Here is a 21,529-nt window from a genome sequence, read left to right on the forward strand (position 1 = left end):
AGTTAGCTGCCCTTCTACGACACCTTCAAATTCTCTTTCATAACTTTTCTTTATCAGACTATTTTCTATCATGCCCTCTTCTATCTCACCTTCCTCATTCATATGCTTCTTCATCGTACTGGTCTCCTCTCATACTGTAATCTACCACACACCCTCCATCGACACACTCTGCTCCGTTACGTCCTCTTCTACTCAATATTAAACCCTCCGATATTGAATTTTGTCATTCACACTGGTTGGATTTTGCATTTGTTCGGACCTGTCATCCTAACAATAACAAAGCAACCTCTTTTGTTCAACTCTTCGTCTTGGATTATCAAGGCTCAAATTGTGGAATGGTAAAATGCAGATAAGAAAGAAAATGGGAAGCCAGGTGAAGAAAAAAAGAAATGTTTGTGAAGAGAATATATGAAGTGAATAAGTGAAGCAGCAAAGTCAAGTCACCAAGGGTATTGCAAGCCATGTGTCGGACAAATGGGTGATTGTTGAAGCTGTGTGTGGAAGGTTATTCCAAAAACGAGGAAAAAGAAAAGAGGAATGTTTTGACAGGGCAGTTTGAACTGTGTCGTTAAAACGGAGAAGAAATCGAAATAAGAGAGTTGAGTAATGGCAGGGTAGTAGGCAGATGATAGTCAATGTCATCCTTCAGCACTTATTCATCACAGATTTTCCTTTTTTATCTGCAATGCTGATAGCTTAATCTAAGAAGAGGGAAGGCTGGAGAGACAGTTGGACATGATCTAGTCAAGCAGAAAGTGGCTGCAAGTATGGGGGAATTTGGGTTGGGAATCAAACAGATTTGGTGGACGCAATAATTGTCACAAAAGGCCTTGACTGATCAAAATACCATGAACAATGGTATGAGGATTGATGTCAAGGCAGCTCGAATGGGGACAGTTGAAGTCATGACAGATTAGGATTAGTGAGAGTTGGGATGGGAGGATACAAGGTTGTCGTAGTTGGCTGAGAGCGCCTCCATTATACCGTGTGGATTTATGTGGACACAGCTATCTAGGGGTGACAGGAAAGAGAGATGTCGACCGCAGCACAAGCTTTGTGTCAATCCAAATGTTACAAAAATAACTAGGGAGTTGGGGGGGGGGGGGGGGGTGGAGGGACATGGGTGAGTCCAGGGCATCATGTGAAAATAGAGATTCAGGAAGACTGATAACATCTGGAGATGAGGCATCATATTGAAGGGAGATATCCAGGAGATTGTAAAATAATTGCCTGTGATGTGGTTTGTGTTTGGGGTACAAGTCATGGGAGGTCGTGCGAGTGTGGAGAAGCACCGCAAGGGTGCTGGCATGGGGCGGGGTGGCGGGAGGAGCAGGGGCAATGTCAGGAGGGAGTGTAGGTATCGGTAAAATGCTGGTTTGATAAATGGAACATGTCCTTCACTTCTGTAACATATCACAGTCTCACCCTGTCACCCCGGGAGGTATCGTCAAACGAACCCACTCAACTATTTCCATGGTTGGTCACAAGAAGAGGTTCGGTTTCTTAAACTTCTCGTCCTCACCATCACCCAAGTTGTCTCCTTGGCCATTGATATAGCAAAGCTGGCCTCCAAAGCCAGTCGCTCCATCGTGCGAAGTCCTTCCTTGGCACACCTGAGCTCCTCACCACATACAAAGCTTTCATCCGCAGCTCGATGGAGTACTGTTCCCCCCTCTGGGCCGGTGCTCCTGCCTCACACCTAGCTCGTCTTCACGCTGTTGAAACCAAAGCATTCAGAATCATTGGAATCTCGCACGATGAAGTTGATTGTGAGGGCCTTTCACTCACTCACCGCAGGCAGGTTGGTGGTCTTTCTGTCTTCTACCGACTCCTCTCCGGCCTAGCTCCACCAGCTCTATCTGTGCTCTGTCCCCCAAATATTCCTACAGGTCGCACAAGATCTGCCAGCAACCCTCTTATGGTTAAACTGCCAAAATCTAGACTCTCTGCTCACCTTCACTCCTTCATTCCTCTTTTCTCCCACCTCTGGAACAAACTCCCTCACTCTCTTCAATCCCACTCCTCCCTCCAAGTCTTTAAAACAGCTGTTCACCACCATCTCTTATCTTCCCCCATCCAAAACCTTGATCTTTTCTACCCCCATTAATTCACCCCAGATACACTTTTTTGAAATACCGACTTCTTTCCTGGAAGTCCGAGCAGTGTCCATGTGTTTTTTTTTTTTTTACCTCTCCCACCCCCCTTCCCATGCCTCCTCCCCCCAAGCCCTCTCCCCCCCCCCCCCCCCCACAGATCTCCCGATGTCCCTGCTCTCAAATGTTGTACTTGTGTGTTTCCCCCTCTCTTCCCATCTTGTCTCCCGCTCCCTTTATTTTGTCTTATGTGTCCGTTTGTTTTTTGTCATTAATGTTAGCTCTTACACGAGCCTCCATGTTGTATACAAAAAAAAAAAAACCGCCCACGATGAGGCGAATGCACAGGGTCTATTGGTCTCACATCGCAGCCATAGTGGCTTCTCTTTCTTAATTTAATTCTCAAGGACAGCAGAGGCGAGAGTAACGTTTAACTATTGTAAAAAAGACAGGTACAGCAGATGGACACGAAATAATCCGACAGGTAAAATTTAGTTTTGCTGGAGCGAACCATGTGGTTCATCACCAGAAATGGAAGCGGTGTTATCAAGTTGAATGTAAAGTTGATATGAACTGTTGGCAAGTTGATTTACAAACATCATCATGTTTAGGAATCAATTTGATAACACTTGTATACTTATTAATCATCAACCAGTGAGGTCCACAACCTCTGTCAGTCATGTACATTTAGGTAATCCGTAAAAGAAAGTCAGAACGTTTGCAAAAAATAATAAAGACTAAAACAACACTCGGTGCAGCGCATACCGCCGCCAGACCTTTTATATCCCATTGATAGGCCGGATCTGGATTCAGATCACCAAAATCGAATCGATTCTGTCTTGTCACACACCCAACCTATCCACCAAATTTCGTCCGAATCCGTGTACAACCTTTTTGGATGTCTTGCTCAACAAACAGACAGACAGACAAAACAAACAGGGGTGAATACATAACTTCCGTCCACCTTCGGTGGCAGAGGAAATAATCACAGGCTGACAAGTTACTTTTGTCAAGTTACAAACTTTTGTCAAGTTACAAACAACAAGGTACAACAACAAGTTACAACTTGAGTTACAACAGTTACAACTTGTTACAACAACAAGTTACAACTTGACAAGTTACAACTTTAGTTACAACTTGTTACAACTTGTTACAACAACAAGTTACAACTTGTTACAACAACAAGTTACAACTTGAGTTACAATAGTTACAACTTGTTACAACAACAAGTTACAACTTGAGGTACAACAGTTACAACTTGTTACAACTTGTTACAACTTGAGTTACAACAGTTACAACTTGTTACAACTTGTTACAACAACAAGCTACAACTTGACAAGTTACAACTTGAGTTACAACAGTTACAACTTGTTACAACAACAAGCTACAACTTGACAAGTTACAACTTGAGTTACAACAGTTACAACTTGTTACAACAACAAGTTACAACTTGTTACAACAACAAGTTACAACTTGAGTTACAACTTGTTACAACAACAAGTTACAACTTGAGTTACAACAGTTACAACTTGTTACAACAACAAGTTACAACTTGAGTTACAACAGTTAGAACTTGTTACAAATTGTTACAACAACAAGCTACAACTTGACAGGTTACAACTTGAGTTACAACAGTTACAACTTGTTACAACTTGTTACAACAACAAGTTACAACTTGTTACAACAACAAGTTACAACAACAAGTTACAACTTGACAAGTTACAACTTGAGTTACAACAGTTACAACTTGACAACAAGTTACAAACTTTTGACAAGTTACCAACAGACAGACAGACAAAACAAACAGGGGTGAATACATAACTTCCGTCCACCTTTGGTGGCAGAGGAAATAATCACAGGCTGACGAGTTACTTTTGGATCATCGTTATTGAACACAATAAGGAATAATAATTGATACAATCGATACATTATCGTAGTTCACTAGATTGCACCTCGGATTGCAGACTCACGAGCCCAAAGGTGATGAATCTACAACCGGCCATCAGGCTGAATGGAGATTCTGATTCCTGCCACTTGCTTCACGATACACAGCCAAGGAGACCGAAGCCAATTTCAGGTTTATCTCTTCATTCTGACTCAGGGTGCCACACAGGTCATTCTAGCTGCGTGCGGAGCGTATACCAACGAAAGTGCTGACGTTGCTCCAACGTTGGCCCAACGGTGTTGCGTTAGCTGCTCCAACGTTGGCCCAACGGTGTTGCGTTAGCTGCTCCAACGTTGGCCCAACGGTGTTGCGTTAGCTGGGTAATAATTTTTGTCAAGAATGTGGAGGGAAGATTATCTCCTGAAAAAGGATGACAAGACAAAGTTTGGAAGACGTTGTAGTAAATGTGCACCAGGTATGGAGGCTGACTTCAATCGGACTCCAAAGACAGGGTGGAAGCGGAAACGCAAACAAATACGTTTGCGTTGGACTGAGGAGTAGTGACACATTTATGCCCTTTTGAAAATCGCTTAGCAATTGGCAAGGTGAAAGAAATGCGTGTTGACTCGTGATATGTAAAAGGAAAAACAGATGCTGGAGTGAAGAACCTGCGCACACTATATTTACACACCGTAAAGTATTAATACGTCTTTCCTTTTTGCGAGCATTGCCATGTATTCGCATTTCTTTGCTTTCTGATTTATGTTTTGCTTCTGAATGACCTGCATTTCACCCTGTTCCATGAGCTTGGAATTATGTTTTCAAATAATCTCTCTGTACTGTTGAATTATTTGTTTATGCTTAATCTCGTTCTCTCTTGCAGACGTGGCCGATCCCGAAACAACCGCATTGACCACAGATTGGCAGACAACCCAGCTACTGGATACATCAAATGGCTTATCTTGGACTACACCGCTCGATATTCAATCTCCCAGTAATTCAGGTGTTCGATCTCATCTCACCTTTTTATTTCAGGGATTTTCAAGAATTTCAAGAATGCGACATGGCAATGATGTGTCAAGTGACATTTTTTCTTTGACGTATGGCGATAATCTAATTTTGTTGTTCATGTTTGCTTGTTTATTATTCTCAGAATCTCACAATGAAGTTACCACAGACTCTGTTCAGTCTCTGGATCCCTTGGTTCTTGTCCCAGTTTCTGGTTGCCCAGAAATCCATTCAAAAGAGTTATTGTGGTCTTCCCAGCCTGCTGGCCATCTGGCTACCCAACTCTGCCCAGAACCTAGTCATGGTATGTTAGGGTCTTTTCTTTTATTGTCTGCACTATTGTGGCAGATTTTTGATCACCCTTCTGCTCCCCCATCCTCCACATCTTCTGTTTTCCATACATGCCCCTTCCCTTCCTTCTCTCTCCTAATTAGGGGACCAAGCCTTACAGGCTCGTACTGTGCCCTAGTGTTCCTGTGCAGATTATTATTATTATTTTACTTCATACCTTTTTCACTTTTTTCATTTTTATTCACTTTTAAATCATTCCTTTTCTCTGCAACCGCTTGACCAATCGATGCGAAACTTTTAACATAGGAGCAACTTTTTTTTTCTTCTTTTTTTTGATAACTCTGATGTCATAGGTCAAGTCATGTGGTACGGCAGCCACACTGTATTAAAGGAAAAACTTTGGACATCTTCTCTGAAAGTGCTCAACGAAAAATATTTAAACTTGACACGTGACATCAACTCCCCATTGGGAATAAAGATTGATAACGATGACATCATTGGTCCCTGGTGTGGTAGCCATAATTTGAATAATCAAAATCCTTATCCGAAAAAGTTAAAACTTCATATATTTGATCTACTTTCCAATTTCATTTAAGTTTTGAATTTATGATGTCATCGGTGACTTGGTCTTAAAGCCATATTGGATTGAAAAGGAACCTTCTAAAATCTTCATCTCGAGAAACACTAGTGAGATCAATGCAAAACTTCATATATATGATTGACGATGCATGGGGAATATAGTTTGATAGTTAAAACGCCATCAAGTCACGTGGTCTGACCATATTGGATCAAAGCAAAGACATTTGAAATTCTTCTCTGACAGCTTTTCACCGATCGATGAAGGGCGGTTTAGGGCATAACTACTCACAGTTGTATAAGCGCCTGTCTAGTGTACTCTTATTTTCTTCCAACCTCCATTCCCTTTATTAGCCCCCATTGGACTTGGTCCGAAACAGGAGTTTATGGATTGGGTCTCATCCGCCCGTCCACCCACAACCATCTCTCGGACATGTATGGACCGATTTTGTTCATACTTGGCAAAAAGACAATACCTGATGGTATACATATGCACATCATTTTGTTTCACGGTGCAATGAAAGATGGCCGACTGGCGGCCATTTCACTTGTAAAAAAAACCCGATGTTGCACACGTCCTCAACCATTTCTCGGACACGCATTTACCAATCTTGCTAAAACTTGGCACACAGATAAAGAATGATGGCTTATATAAGCACGTCATTTTCTTTCGGGATCAGATCCAAAATGGCAGATTGGCGGCCATTTTGTTACTTAAACGTGTCCCCAAGCATTTCTCGGACATGCATGGACCGATTTTGTTCAAACTTGGTACAAGCACAGTACATGATGGCATACACGTGCACTTCATTTTATTTTGTGATATTATCAAAGATGGCCGGCTGGTAGACTAGTGGCCATTTTAATTGTAAAAAACCTGATATTGAACGTGCCCCCAACCATTTATCGGACATGCATTTACCGATCTTGTTCAAAATTGGCACAAGCACAGTACATTATGGCATACACGTGCACTTCATTTTATTTTGTGATCTGATCAAATGTGGCCGGCTGGTAGACTGGTGGCCATTTTAGTTGTAAAAAAAAAAAAAACGATATTGAAAACGTACTCAACTATTTATCGGACTTGCATTTACCGATGTTGTTCAAAATTGGCAAACATAATGAATGATGTCTTACATATGCACGTCAATTTATTTCGGGATCAGACTCAAGATGGCCGACTGGTGACCATTTTGTTACTTGAACATGTCCACAACCATTTATTGAACATGCATGGATTAACCGCTAAGGCCTGGTGTTGGCAGAGCGGTTAGGGTGCCGGCTTGGGATCCTAGGGTCCTGGGATCGAATCCTGGTCGATCGCTGAATTAACGCCAATTGACTCAGCCTGTCATCCTTCCGAGGTCGGCAAATTGAGTACCAGCTTGCTGGGATGAATGATCCCGGTGTGTACCCCGGTTTAGAATAGGTACACTGTATCCCTGCACATCGTAAGAAGCGACCAAGGGTTGGCGTCAGGAAGGGCATCCGGCCATAAAAACATTGCCTTAAAACAGGGAACCATGATTGTCATGGGGCCCGCAAGGCTAACCCCCGCTCTAGCGGGGAAAATGGCCTTAAAACGATCATTCATTCATATTCATTCATGGACTGATTTTGTTCAAACTTGGCACAAAGGCAATACATACGGAAAGTACAGAGAGTGTACAGAGTGGACAATACAGAGAGTGTACAGAGACAGAAGATTTTGTTTTGTAATCCTACCTAAGATGGCTGATTGGTGGCCTTTAACTCTGTACAGCAAAATTAAAATTGAAACCACGGCATGTTACGTCTATGACATGTTATGTCGGGCTATGACATGTTCTGTCTTTTTCTGCTTTTCTCCATTGTTTCCCACACTGCTTATATTCCCTTCTCCTCCTTTTCTCAATTTTAAATTTCTTGAATTACTGGATGAGATTTATATCCAAAATTATTACTTTACCTGATATGTGAAAATCTATACATTTTAAGCAGTAAGTGCAACTTTGGTGAATATACCAGTAATTTCTGCACTGAGGCAGTGCTTGTCTTGCCCTTGGGGGCCCTGATGAGACTCTAAAAATAATTTGATATATCTTAGATTTCCCTACCTTTACAGATTTGTTATTGGTTTTTAAAAGTTGTTGTAATTGTCATTGCATTGTAAATATTGCTAATGGTACGGTATTACCTTTTCCCCCCAGGGCTTGTTTCCTTCATGTGTTCTAAGTTAGGGATCTGGAGCCCTGAAGGGCCTGATCTGTCCAGATGCAAATCGTCCTGGCTGGAGGATCTCCAAAATGAGGTTTGGTTTTTAGACTGTACATTGGAAGTAATGTTCATACTTTGACAGAGGATTTTGAGATTAATTGGTGTGGTTGTGAATTTTGTTCTCGTGTTTTTTTTCCTGATATTTCAGTTACTGAAGAGACATCCAGCAGTAGATGTCATAGCCTGGATAGAAAATGCCTTTGATCATGGTCCGAAGGTTCCAGGAGATGTGGCTGGTGTGGCTCAGTTGCTCAAGGTTTTGGAATCTAATCTCAGCACTGGCCTCGGAGAGCTGCAGGTATCTTACGGTGAAGCACGAGGTTTTTACTCGGAAAAAAAAAAGAAAAGATTCATGCACAGTCGGACAGAGATCAATCACTCATACATCAGTGGCAGACTGTAAATGCAGCAGATTGCAATCTGCCTTATTATTAGTAGTACATTATCCACCTATTGGTTCTGGTTTTAATGGCTCAGGATGTTGCATGTTTTGATGAAAAATTGCAAATTCAATACAGCATCACTGTGATTACCTGGTCCTTTGTGACATCATTATCTCCTTGCAGTGTATTCTGCATTCCTCTCAAAATCCTGGTTTATTGCAATTTTCATATATTACTCGGTACAATCGTCATTTATTTAATTCCTTCATGCCTCTGATAAACTCCGTGGTGCATCCGACTTCTGCAAGTCTGAGCTGACATTTCATAGTAATACTCTTGGGCTGAATTGTGCAATGTATTGTGATCCATTTATTCCAAGGTGTCTAAAACTGAGGATGACAAATGGGAAGAAACAGACAGTAAAACATTCATGGTGATAATGTCAAGGTAGCTTATGGAATGACAAAAAAACTCATTTGTTTCTTTGCTCTTAATCTGAGTTGTCTGTCTGGGTTGGATTGTGACGGACAAATCCAACTAGAGCTGCCCTTCTGGGACAGTTCCAGCACTAAGGACTGCATTGTCGGACTAACCCTAACCCTAACAGCTCCACCAAAGGTGCTTTACCCAGATATCCTATACTTTCACTGATGTGGATGTAAAACCTATTGGTATATTTAATAATAGTAGGCCTTCACAGTCTTTCGATCGCTGTATTTCCTCTAAATTCCAGTGACTTGGCCTGTTTGGCTCTCCTATCGAAGCAACTTGTGTTTGATTTGTCCATTGTCTCCTAATCCAGTTGAAGGTATGTTATTGTCTCCCACTGACCTTGTCCTGCATACAATATGAGTACAAGCCTCCACATTAGCCATAGACACAAAAACATATGTGATGCCAAAACAATTTTATGGACAAACAATGCATTTGGTAGATTGTCATTGCTTCCCTTGTGGAAGTCCAGGGCAGGTATTTGCAATTTGGCTGAGGTACCATTGCTCACTGACCTACTATTTCCTGAAGATACCATGGAACTTTTAACATCTGCAATTAGATGGTATGTATAAATATTATTGTAGGTTAAGTAAATGGATTGACGAAGTTTGAAAAGAGATAATCAGGCATCGATATGATCCAGTTGTGAAGGCCCAGATTTCCTATTTGCGTGTCCACGTTTCCTTGTATGCCACTATAAGGACAATGTTGAACAGAAGCAAAGTACACTTTAATGGTGTAACTGTCTGTATACTGTCAGACTCACACTGCTTCAAGTCAAGACATCATTGCAATGATCTCAACAATTAGCAAGTCATCATCATCTGACATTCTAAATTCCTATGACAGGATAAGGGCAATTTGTACATTCGTTAACTTTCAAAGAAAAGAAAGGATTATGCAGAAGAAGCCACAGATTATTCATTAGGGTTATAAGGGCGATTTATATTACAGAAAGGAATTTAGAATGTCCATGGGTACCACAGCTGACATTGCTCACCGACTTAATGAAGTAGATTGGGTGGGATTTGATTGAACGATTTTTTTTTTTTTTTTTTTTTTTTTTTGTATACAAGATCGAGGCTCGTGAAAGCGAAAAATCTTCAATTTGATTTAAGAAATACCGGTCAACCAAACATATGACAGGCAGTGCGGAGGAATGATTGATGTCACTGTATTTAGGGTTTTTTTACTTTTTATTCTCGATTAATATTCTTCTTTTGATTCTCGGTTAATATTATTCTTTTGATTCTCAGTTAATATTCTTCTTTTGATTCTCGGTTAATATTATTCTTTTGATTCTCAGTTAATATTCTTCTTTTGATTCTCGGTTAATATTATTCTTTTGATTCTCAGTTAATATTCTTCTTTTGATTCTCGGTTAATATTATTCTTTTGATTCTCGGTTAATACTCTTCTTTTGATTCTCAGTTAATATTCTTCTTTTGATTACCGGTTAATATTATTATTTAGATTCACGGTTAATATTTTTCTTTTGATTCTCAGTTAATATTCTTCTTTTGATTATATCGGTTAATATTATTCTTTTGATTCTCAGTTAATATTCTTCTTTTGATTCTCAGTTAATATTCTTCTTTTGATTCTCGGTTAATATTATTCTTTTGATTCTCAGTTAATATTCTTCTTTTGATTATCGGTTAATATTATTCTTTTGATTCTCAGTTAATATTCTTCTTTTGATTCTCAGTTAATATTCTTCTTTTGATTCTCGGTTAATATTATTCTTTTGATTCTCAGTTAATATTCTTCTTTTGATTATCGGTTAATATTATTATTTTGATTCTCAGTTAATATTCTTCTTTTGATTAATCGGTTAATATTATTATTTTGATTCTTAGTTAATATTCTTCTTTTGATTCTCGGTTAATATTCTTCTTTTGATTCTCAGTTAATATTCTTCTTTTGATTCTCGGTTAATATTCTTCTTTTCATTCTCAGTTAATATTCTTCTTTTGATTCTCGGTTAATATTCTTCTTTTGATTCTCGGTTAATATTCTTCTTTTGATTCTCAGTTAATATTGTTCTTTTGATTCTCGGTTAATATTCTTCTTTTGATTCTCGGTTAATATTCTTCTTTTGATTCTCCGTTAATATTCTTCTTTCGATTCTCCGTTAATATTCTTCTTTTGATTCTCAGTTAATATTCTTCTTTTGATTCTCAGTTAATATTATTCTTTTGATTCTCGGTTGATATTATTCTTTTGATTCTCGGTTAATATTCTTCTTTTGATTCTCGGTTGATATTATTCTTTTGATTCTCAGTTAAAATTCTTCTTTTGATTATTTATCGGTTAATATTATTATTTTGATTCTCAGTTAAAATTCTTCTTTTGATTATTTATCGGTTAATATTATTATTTTGATTCTCAGTTAAAATTCTTCTTTGAATTCATTGACAATATTCTTCTTTTAATTCTCAGTTAATATTCCTCTTTTGATTCTCGGTTAATATTCTTCTTTTGATTCTCGGTTAATATTATTCTTTTGATTCTCGGTTAATATTATTCTTTTTATTCTCAGTTAATATTCTTCTTTTGATTCTTGGTTAATATTATTCTTTTGATTCTCAGTTAATATTCTTCTTTTGATTCTCGGTTAATATTATTCTTTTGATTCTCAGTTAATATTCTTCTCTCAATTCATTGTTAATATTCTTCTTTTGATTCTCAGTTAATATTCTTCTTTTGATTCTTGGTTAATATTCTTCTTTTGATTCTCGATTAATATTCTTCTTTTGATTCTCAGTTAATATTCTTCTCTCAATTCATTGTTAATATTCTTCTTTTAATTCTCAGTTAATATTCTTCTTTTGATTCTCACTGAATAGTCTTCTCTCAATTCTTTGTTAATATTCTTCTTTTAATTCTCAGTTAATATTCTTCTCTCAATTCTTTATTAATATTCTTCTTTTGATTCTCAGTTAATATTCTTCTCTCAATTCTTTGTTAATATTGTTCTTTTGATTCTCGGTTAATATTCTTCTTTTAATTCTCAGTTCATAGTCTTCTTTTGATTCTCGGTTAATATTATTCTTTTGATTCTCGGTTAATATTCTTCTTTTGATTCTCAGTTAATATTCTTCTTTTGATTCTCGGTTAATATTATTCTTTTGATTCTCAGTTAATATTATTCTTTTGATTCTCAGTTAATATTATTCTTTTGATTCTCAGTTAATATTCTTCTTTTAATTCTCGGTTAATATTCTTCTTTTAATTCTCGGTTAATATTCTTCTTTTGATTCTCGGTTAATAGTCTTCTTTTGATTCTCGGTTAATATTCTTCTTTTGATTCTTGGTTAATATTATTCTTTTGATTCTCGGTTAATATTATTCTTTTGATTCTCGGTTAATATTATTCTTTTGTTTCTCAGTTAATATTCTTCTTTTGATTCTTGGTTAATATTATTCTTTTGATTCTCAGTTAATATTCTTCTTTTGATTCTCGGTTAATATTATTCTTTTGATTCTCAGTTAATATTCTTCTCTCAATTCATTGTTAATATTCTTCTTTTGATTCTCAGTTAATATTCTTCTTTTGATTCTTGGTTAATATTCTTCTTTTGATTCTCGATTAATATTCTTCTTTTGATTCTCAGTTAATATTCTTCTCTCAATTCATTGTTAATATTCTTCTTTTAATTCTCAGTTAATATTCTTCTTTTGATTCTCAGTTAATAGTCTTCTCTCAATTCTTTGTTAATATTCTTCTTTTAATTCTCAGTTAATATTCTTCTCTCAATTCTTTATTAATATTCTTCTTTTGATTCTCAGTTAATATTCTTCTCTCAATTCTTTGTTAATATTATTCTTTTGATTCTCGGTTAATATTCTTCCTTTAATTCTCGGTTAATAGTCTTCTTTTGATTCTCGGTTAATATTATTCTTTTGATTCTCGGTTAATATTCTTCTTTTGATTCTCAGTTAATATTCTTCTTTTGATTCTCGGTTAATATTATTCTTTTGATTCTCAGTTAATATTATTCTTTTGATTCTCAGTTAATATTATTCTTTTGATTCTCAGTTAATATTCTTCTTTTGATTCTCGGTTAATATTCTTCTTTTAATTCTCGGTTAATATTCTTCTTTTGATTCTCGGTTAATAGTCTTCTTTTGATTCTCGGTTGATATTCTTCTTTTGATTCTCGGTTAATATTATTCTTTTGATTCTCAGTTAATATTCTTCTTTTGATTCTCGGTTAATATTATTCTTTTGATTCTCAGTTAATATTCTTCTTTTGATTCTCGGTTGATATTATTATTTTGATTCTCAGTTAATATTCTTCTTTGAATTCATTGTCAATATTCTTCTTTTAAGTCTCAGTTAATATTATTCTTTTGATTCTCGGTTCATATTATTCTTTTGATTCTCAGTTAATATTCTTCTTTTAATTCTCGGTTAATATTATTCTTTTGATTCTCGGTTAATATTATTCTTTTGATTCTCGGTTAATATTATTCTTTTGATTCTCGGTTAATATTCTTCTTTTGATTCTCGGTTAATATTATTCTTTTGATTCTCAGTTAATATTCTTCTTTTGATTCTCGGTTAATATTATTCTTTTGATTCTCAGTTAATATTCTTCTTTTGATTCTCGGTTAATATTATTCTTTTGATTCTTGGTTAATATTTTTCTTTTGATTCTCGGTTAATATTATTCTTCTGATTCTCGGTAAATATTCTTCTTTTGATTCTCGGTTAATATTGTTCTTTTGATTCTCAGTTAATATTCTTCTTTTGATTCTCGGTTAATATTATTATTTTGATTCTCAGTTAATATTCTTCTTTGAATTCATTGTCAATATTCTTCTTTTAATTCTCAGTTAATATTATTCTTTTGATTCTCGGTTAATATTATTCTTTTGATTCTCAGTTAATATTCTTCTTTTGATTCTCGGTTAATATTATTCTTTTGATTCTCGGTTAATATTCTTCTTTTGATTATCGGTTAATATTATTCTTTTGATTCTCGGTTAATATTCTTCTTTTGAATCTCGGTTAATATTATTATTTTGATTCTCAGTTAATATTCTTCTTTGAATTCATTGTCAATATTCTTCTTTTAATTCTCAGTTAATATTATTCTTTTGATTCACTGTTAATATTATTCTTTTGATTCTCAGTTAATATTCTTCTTTTGATTCTCGGTTAATATTATTCTTTTGATTCTCAGTTAATATTCTTCTCTCAATTCATTGTTAATATTCTTCTTTTAATTGTTAGTTAATATTCTTCTCTTAATTCTTTGTTAATAGTCTTCTTTTGATTCTCAGTTAATATTCTTCTCTCAATTCTTTATTAATATTCTTCTTTTGATTCTCAGTTAATATTCCTCTCTCAATTCTTTGTTAATATTCATCTTTTGATTCTCAGTTAATATTATTGTTTTGATTCTCAGTTAATATTCTTCCCTCAATTCTTTGTTGATATTCTTCTTTTGATTCTCAGTTAATATTATTCTTTTGATTCTCAGTTAATATTCATCTTTTGATTCTTGGTTAATATTCTTCTCTCAATTCTTTGTTAATATTCTTCTTTTGATTCTCAGGTAATATTCTTCTCTCAATTCTTTGTTGATATTCTTCTTTTGATTCTTGGTTAATATTCTTCTCTCAATTCTTTGTTAATATTATTCTTTTGATTCTCAGTTAATAGTCTTCTTTTGATTCTCAGTTTATATTCTTCTCTCAATTCTTTGTTAATATTATTCTTTTGATTCTCAGTTAATATTATTCTTTTGATTCTCGGTTAATATTATTCTTTTGATTCTCGGTTAATATTCTTCTTTTGATTCTCAGTTAATATTCTTCTCTCAATTCTTTGTTAATATTCTTCTTTTGATTCTCGGTTAATATTATTGTTTTGATTCTCAGTTAATATTCTTCTCTCAATTCTTTGTTAATATTCTTCTTTTGATTCTCGGTTAATATTATTCTTTTGATTTTCGGTTCATATTATTCTTTTGATTCTCAGTTAATATTCATCTTTTGATTCTTGGTTCATATTCTTCTCTCAATTCTTTGTTAATATTCTTCTTTTGATTCTCAGGTAATATTCTTCTCTCAATCATTTGTTGATATTCTTCTTTTGATTCTTGGTTAATATTCTTCTCTCAATTCTTTGTTTATATTATTCTTTTGATTCTCAGTTAATAGTCTTCTTTTGATTCTCAGTTAATATTCTTCTCTCAATTCATTGTTAATATTCTTCTTTTGATTCTCGGTTAATATTCTTCTTTTGATTCTCAGTTAATATTCTTCTCTCAATTCTTTGTTAATATTCTTCTTTTGATTCTTGGTTAATATTCTTTTGATTCTCAGTTAATATTCATCTTTTGATTCTTGGTTTATAGTCTTCTCTCAATTCTCAGTTAATATTCTTCTTTTAATTCTCAGGTAATATTCTTCTCTCAATTCTTTGTTAATATTCTTCTTTTGATTCTTGGTTAATATTCTTCTCTCAATTCTATGTTAATATTATTCTTTTGATTCTCAGTTAATATTATTCTTTTGATTCTCGGTTAATATTATTCTTTTGATTCTCGGTTAATATTCTTCTTTTGATTCTCAGTTAATATTATTCTTTTGATTCTCAGTTAATATTATTCTTTTGATTCTCAGTTAATATTCATCTTTTGATTCTTGGTTAATATTCTTCTCTCAATTCTTTGTTAATATTCTTCTTTTGAATCTCAGTTAATATTCTTCTCTCAATTCTTTGTTAATATTCTTCTTTTGATTCTCAGTTAATATTCTTCTTTTGATTCTCAGTTAATAATCTTCTCTCAATTCTTTGTTAATATTCGTCTTTTAACTCTTGGTTAATATTCTTTTGATTCTCAATTAATATTCATCTTTTGATTCTTGGTTAATAGTCTTCCTTCAATTCTCAGTAAATATTCTTCTTTTAATTCTGAGGTAATATTCTTCTCTCAATTCTTTGTTAATATTCTTATTTGGATTCTCAGTTGATATTCTTCTCTCAATTATTTGTTAATATTCTTCATTTGATTCTCAGGTGATATTCTTCTCTCAATTCTTTGTTAATATTCTTCTTTTGATTCTTGTTTAATATTCTTCTCTCAATTCTTTGTTAATATTCTTCTTTTGATTCTTGGTTAATATTCTTCTCTCAATTCTTTGTTAATATTCTTCTTTTGATTCTCAGGTGATATTCTTCTCTCAATTCTTTGTTAATATTCTTCTTTTGATTCTCAGTTAATATTCTTCTCTCAATTCTTTGTTAATATTCTTCTTTTGATTCTTGGTTAATATTCTTCTCTCAATTCTTTGTTAATATTATTCTTTTGATTCTCAGTTAATATTCTTCTCTCAATTCTTTGTTATTATTCTTCTTTTGATTCTCAGTTAATATTCTTCTCTCAATTCTTTGTTGATATTCTTCTTTTGATTCTTGGTTAATATTCTTCTCTCAATTCTTTGTTAATATTATTCTTTTGATTCTCAGTTAATAGTCTTCTTTTGATTCTCAGTTAATATTCTTCTCTCATTTCTTTGTTAATATTCTTCTTTTGATTCTCAGTTAATATTATTCTTTTGATTCTCGGTTAATATTATTCTTTTGATTCTCGGTTAATATTCTTCTTTTGATTCTCAGTTAATATTCTTCTCTCAATTCTTTGTTAATATTCTTCTTTTGATTCTTGGTTAATATTTTTTTAATTCTCAGTTAATATCCTTCTCTCAATTCTTTGTTAATATTCTTCTTTTGAATCTCAGCTAATATTCTTCTTTTGATTTCAGTTAATATTCTTCTCTCAATTCTTTGTTAATATTCTTCTTTTGATTCTCAGTTAATATTCTTCTTTTGATTTCAGTTAATATTCTTCTCTCAATTCTTCATTAATATTCTTCTCTCAATTCTTTGTAAATATTCTTCATTTGAATCTCAGTTAATATTCTTCTCTCAATTTTTTGTTAATATTCTTCTTTTGATTCCTGGTTAATATTCTTCTCTCAATTCTTTGTTGATGTTCTTTTTTTGTTCTCAGTTGATATTCTTCTTTTGATTTCAGTTAATATTCTTCTCTCAATTCTTCATTAATATTCTTCTCTCAATTCTTTGTAAATATTCTTCATTTGAATCTCAGTTAATATTCTTCTCTCAATTTTTTGTTAATATTCTTCTTTTGATTCCTGGTTAATATTCTTCTCTCAATTCTTTGTTGATGTTCTTTTTTTGTTCTCAGTTGATATTCTTCTTTTGATTCTTGGTTAATATTATTCTCTCAATTATTTGTTAATATTCTGCTTTTGATTCTCAGTTAATATTCTTCTCTCAATTCTTTGTTAATATTCTTCTTTTGATTTTCAGTTCATATTCTTCTCTCAATTCTTTGTTAATATTCTTCTTTTGATTTTCAGTTCATATTCTTCTCTCAATTCTTTGTTAATATTCTTCTTTTGATTTTCAGTTCATATTCTTCTCTCAATTCTTTGTTAATATTCTTCTTTTGATTTTCAGTTAATATTCTTCTCTCAATTCTTTGTTGTTATTCTTCTTTTTATTGCTTTTTCCTAGCGAAGAATGCATCCTTACAGATTGGTTAATCTCCCAGAATTAGGAACAAGTTAATTCTCCCAGAATTTACTTTTTATTACTTGTAATCTATAATAATAATTTTATGAATTATGTTTGAACAACTATAACCCTCCCACTGTGAGAGGAGCTTTTTGATGTACATTTGCATATAAAGAATTATGATACACCGGCCCTGAACACCCGTCCCTACTAGAACTATGAATTGGTTTATGGCATAAACTCTCCCATGCACACCCAGGATACAACTACCAATTTTCAACTAATTCCGTCCAGGGGTTCAGGAGTGCAAATAAATGAAACACTCAAACCGAAGCTTCTCAAACTAGAACGGCACTCGGTATAGCTCATACCTCTGCCAGGCTGAAATGTTTATGTTTTGTATCCCACTGATAGGCCGGATCTGGATTCGGACCTGAACCAAAATCTAATCGGCTTGTCCTTTTCACTTAACCAACTCATCCACTTAGTTTTGTCATTACTCGTCCGCAACTTTTTGAGATATCATGCTAAATATCGTTTTTGGCCCCATCTCTCAATTGTGAATAATCACTTACAATATTCTAGTATCCGGATTCAGATCTTCTCTAAAATCTAATTAATTAGTCCACGTGGCACACCCAACCTGCCACCAAGTTTCATCTGAATCCGACAATAAATGTTTGATATATCCTGCTCACAAACAAACAAACAAAAACAGACAAACAGGATTGAAAACATAACCTCTGCCCACCTTAAATGGTACATATGCATGTGGGCCTAACACTACAAGCAGCCAATTTGGGGAGTGGTGAAACAAGTAGACAAACCATTTGAACAATTACTTCAAAAAATATTTTGCTAAAGGCTTTTGGCCTTGGGTAATCAAACTCAGATCGAGCTCTAAGTTGAAGAGTCACTTTGGTTAAGTTGCCATCTCTGAGGGGTTTTCAAGATATTGTGGTGGATTTAGCAATTACCTGACTATACATATGATGGAATAAAAAAACATGAAGAGGTTATCAAGCAGGGTTAGTAGGAGTAGGGGAGAAAGGTGGAGTACTCTTGTGAGTCTTTGCAAATCGGTCGTTTTCACGATTCAAGCTGATACATATTCATGCACGCACACACACTTGTGTCTCATAAACAATGTATTATTTCCAAGACAGGTGCACCCACAAGCGCACTCATGGGAAGAACAGCATAACCCATTTTGGCTCTTTAGAATATGGAAATTTGACTTGCATAACTCATACAACTGCTCTTCCCAAAAATATGGTTTCTGCTGTAACTATTGCAACTACAAACTTGTGGTTCAGCTATCACCATAAGAAGATAATGTCTTATCAAACCGACATCTCATTTATATAAGGCAATGACGTGAGGTACAATGTCCTCGTCCTACGTACAGTACACGTACGATGAGGGCATTGGGAGATATCGTAATTTTACCTCAAAACTACAAGGATATTAGTTTATATTATTGAAAAGGATAAAAAAAATTAATTGATATATGTGGGAAAATTATGCGTTGGTAGACATTAGTAGACAATTAACAAATCAAAACAGTGTTGGTATTTGAATCTGGCATCCTATCATCTTGAGCCCTGTAGGCAGATGGGAACACCAACCAGGCTATCCTTCAGTGTGGTAAGGCAATATGAATATGAACATGAGATCCGGGTCTTTATTTTCTGAAAATCCAGTGAATGTCAAGATATATATATATTGTTATGAATTTTGGGGTAGTGATATATACAGTCACGTGAAAAAGTAAGTACACCCCATGTAAAGTTTTGACTTTTTCAACATATTTCAACAAACAGCTATTTGATCTTCATTTCAACAATATTGATAGATAAAGGTGATATAGTATAACAAATATCATGAAACATTTACATTTTGTAGTCCATTGTATAATTTAAATAAACGTGAATGCAAATTTCACATGTGGAAAAAGTAAGTACACCCTTACATTTATCACGACTTCAACTACCTAAAATTAGAATCAGGTGCACCAGCTCAGGTGCAAATGATTAGAACATCGTTCGAGAGGATCTTGGAAGAACCTGTCTTATTTAAACCTCAGACATTTAGTTTGGTTTGCTCTTTGTTGTTGAAGTGTGCGGCATCACCATGCCTAGATCAAAAGAGCTCTCTGGGGCCTTCAGAAAGAAGGTTATAGATGCCTACGAGTCTGGGAAGGGATTTTAAAAGATCTGCAAACAATTTGAAATTAATCATTCGACTGTCCAGAAGAGCATCTACAAGTGGAAAAGATTCCAAACAACTGCCAACTTGTTCAGCCCAGACCACCCCAGCAAGTTCAGCCCGAGAGCAGACTGCAAGATGCTGAAAGAAGTCCCTAAGAACCCCAGAATGTCATCACGGGACCTACAGGTAGCTCTTGCCACTGTTGATGTCAAAGTACACGAGTCTACCATTAGAAAGAGGCTGAACAAATTTGATCTACATGGGAGGTGTGCCAGGAGGAAACCTTTGCTGTCCAGAAAGAACATCAGGGCAAGACTAAAGTTTGCCAATGAACACTGAGGCAAAGTCCAGAACTTCTGGAACAATGTGCTCTGGACAGATGAGTCAAAGGTAAAGCTATTTGGCCACAGTACCAGAAGACATGTTTGGCGAAAACCAAAGACAGTATTTGACCACAAGAACCTGATACCAACTGTAAAGCATGGTGGTATAAATATTATGGTTTGGGGCAGCTTTGCTGCATCAGGGCCTGGGCAGCTCACCATCATATAATCCACTATGAATTCTTCATTGTACCAGAGGGTGCTTGAGGATAATGTGAGGCCATCTGTCGGAAAGTTGAAGCTCAACCGAAGGTGGACCTTGCAACATGACAATGACCCCAAACATACCAGTAAATCCACCAAGGAATGGCTTAAAAGAAAGAAATGGAGGGTTCTGGAATGGCCAAGTCAAAGCCCGGATCTAAATCCCATCGAGATGTTGTGGGGGGATTTGAAACGAGCTGTGCATGCAAGAAACCCCTCAAACATCGCACAGCTGAAAGAATTCTGCATGGAGGAGTGGGCAAAAATTTCTCCCAGTCGATGTCAGAGACTGGTAGACAGTTATAAGAAGCGCCTACTTGAGGTTGTTTCTGCCAAAGGGGGCAATACCACCTATTAGAGCCAAGGGTGTACTTACTTTTTCCACAGAAGGAAATGGCATCTCTTTTAATTTTTTGTTGAATAAATTATTGCCATGTCAATTTTTCATTGTTTTTTGTTCAATTAGATCACCGTTATCCATCGATACTGTTTAAATGAAGATCAAATATTGATATGTCCACATATGTTAAAAAGATAAATAAAAAAAACATTTCATGGGGTGTACTTACTTTTTCCATATGTGAAATTTGCATTTATGTTTATTTAAATTATACAATGGACTACAAAATGTAAAAGTTTCATGATATTTGTTATATTATATCACCTTTATCTATCAATATTGTTGAAATGAAGATCAAATAGCTGTATGTTGAAATATGTTGAAAACGTCAAAACTTTACATGGGGTGTACTTACTTTTTCACGTGACTGTATATATAGATTGAGGTAGATCTGCTTAGGTAGGTGCTTCGATTATCGTGGGTAGCAAGAACCACTTTGATGTACAGTAAGTCAGGGACCTGTGTAGTCCGGATGTCGGATACGTTGGATATTTGTCCCCGCCACGAGGGGGTGGGGCATGTTATTTAGTTCAGGGATTATGCTAATTCCCCTGTGTGTCAAACCTGTGATCATTCCATTGTCCCGTATGGCAACGCACCTAGACACTAGTTAGGAATCCATCCCCATTAGCGCACACACTAATAAAAATTCCCCTCTCACAATAAAACTTACCGGAAGAACAGTCAGGAAGCTGCCGCGCATTACACCGCGCATTACACTCTTCATCAATGATCTCTCTGACTCTCTTGAAAATCCTCTCTATCTCTTTGCTGATGACTC

At 35.1% G+C, this 21,529-nt stretch overlaps 1 protein-coding gene across 4 annotated transcripts in view; it reads left to right on the top strand.

Moving 5' to 3' along the window:
* Positions 1-21,529, top strand: part of LOC137421644 (adhesion G protein-coupled receptor L2) — a 568,677-nt gene that overhangs the window by 400,568 nt on the left and 146,580 nt on the right. For all 4 annotated transcript variants that reach the window (XR_010983380.2, XM_068107903.2, XM_068107911.2 and 1 more), the window contains 4 exons: positions 4,862-4,981; positions 5,132-5,290; positions 8,046-8,146; positions 8,261-8,410. Coding sequence is in view for 3 of the 4 variants with exons in the window: in XM_068107903.2 (XP_067964004.2) it covers positions 4,862-4,981; positions 5,132-5,290; positions 8,046-8,146; positions 8,261-8,410 (530 nt within the window). In the remaining variant the exon portion in view is untranslated. The remainder of the gene's footprint in view (positions 1-4,861; positions 4,982-5,131; positions 5,291-8,045; positions 8,147-8,260; positions 8,411-21,529) is intronic.

Source organism: Myxine glutinosa, chromosome 1 (assembly GCF_964187855.1).
Source record: "Myxine glutinosa chromosome 1, kmMyxGlut1.1, whole genome shotgun sequence".
NCBI lineage: Eukaryota > Metazoa > Chordata > Myxini > Myxiniformes > Myxinidae > Myxine > Myxine glutinosa.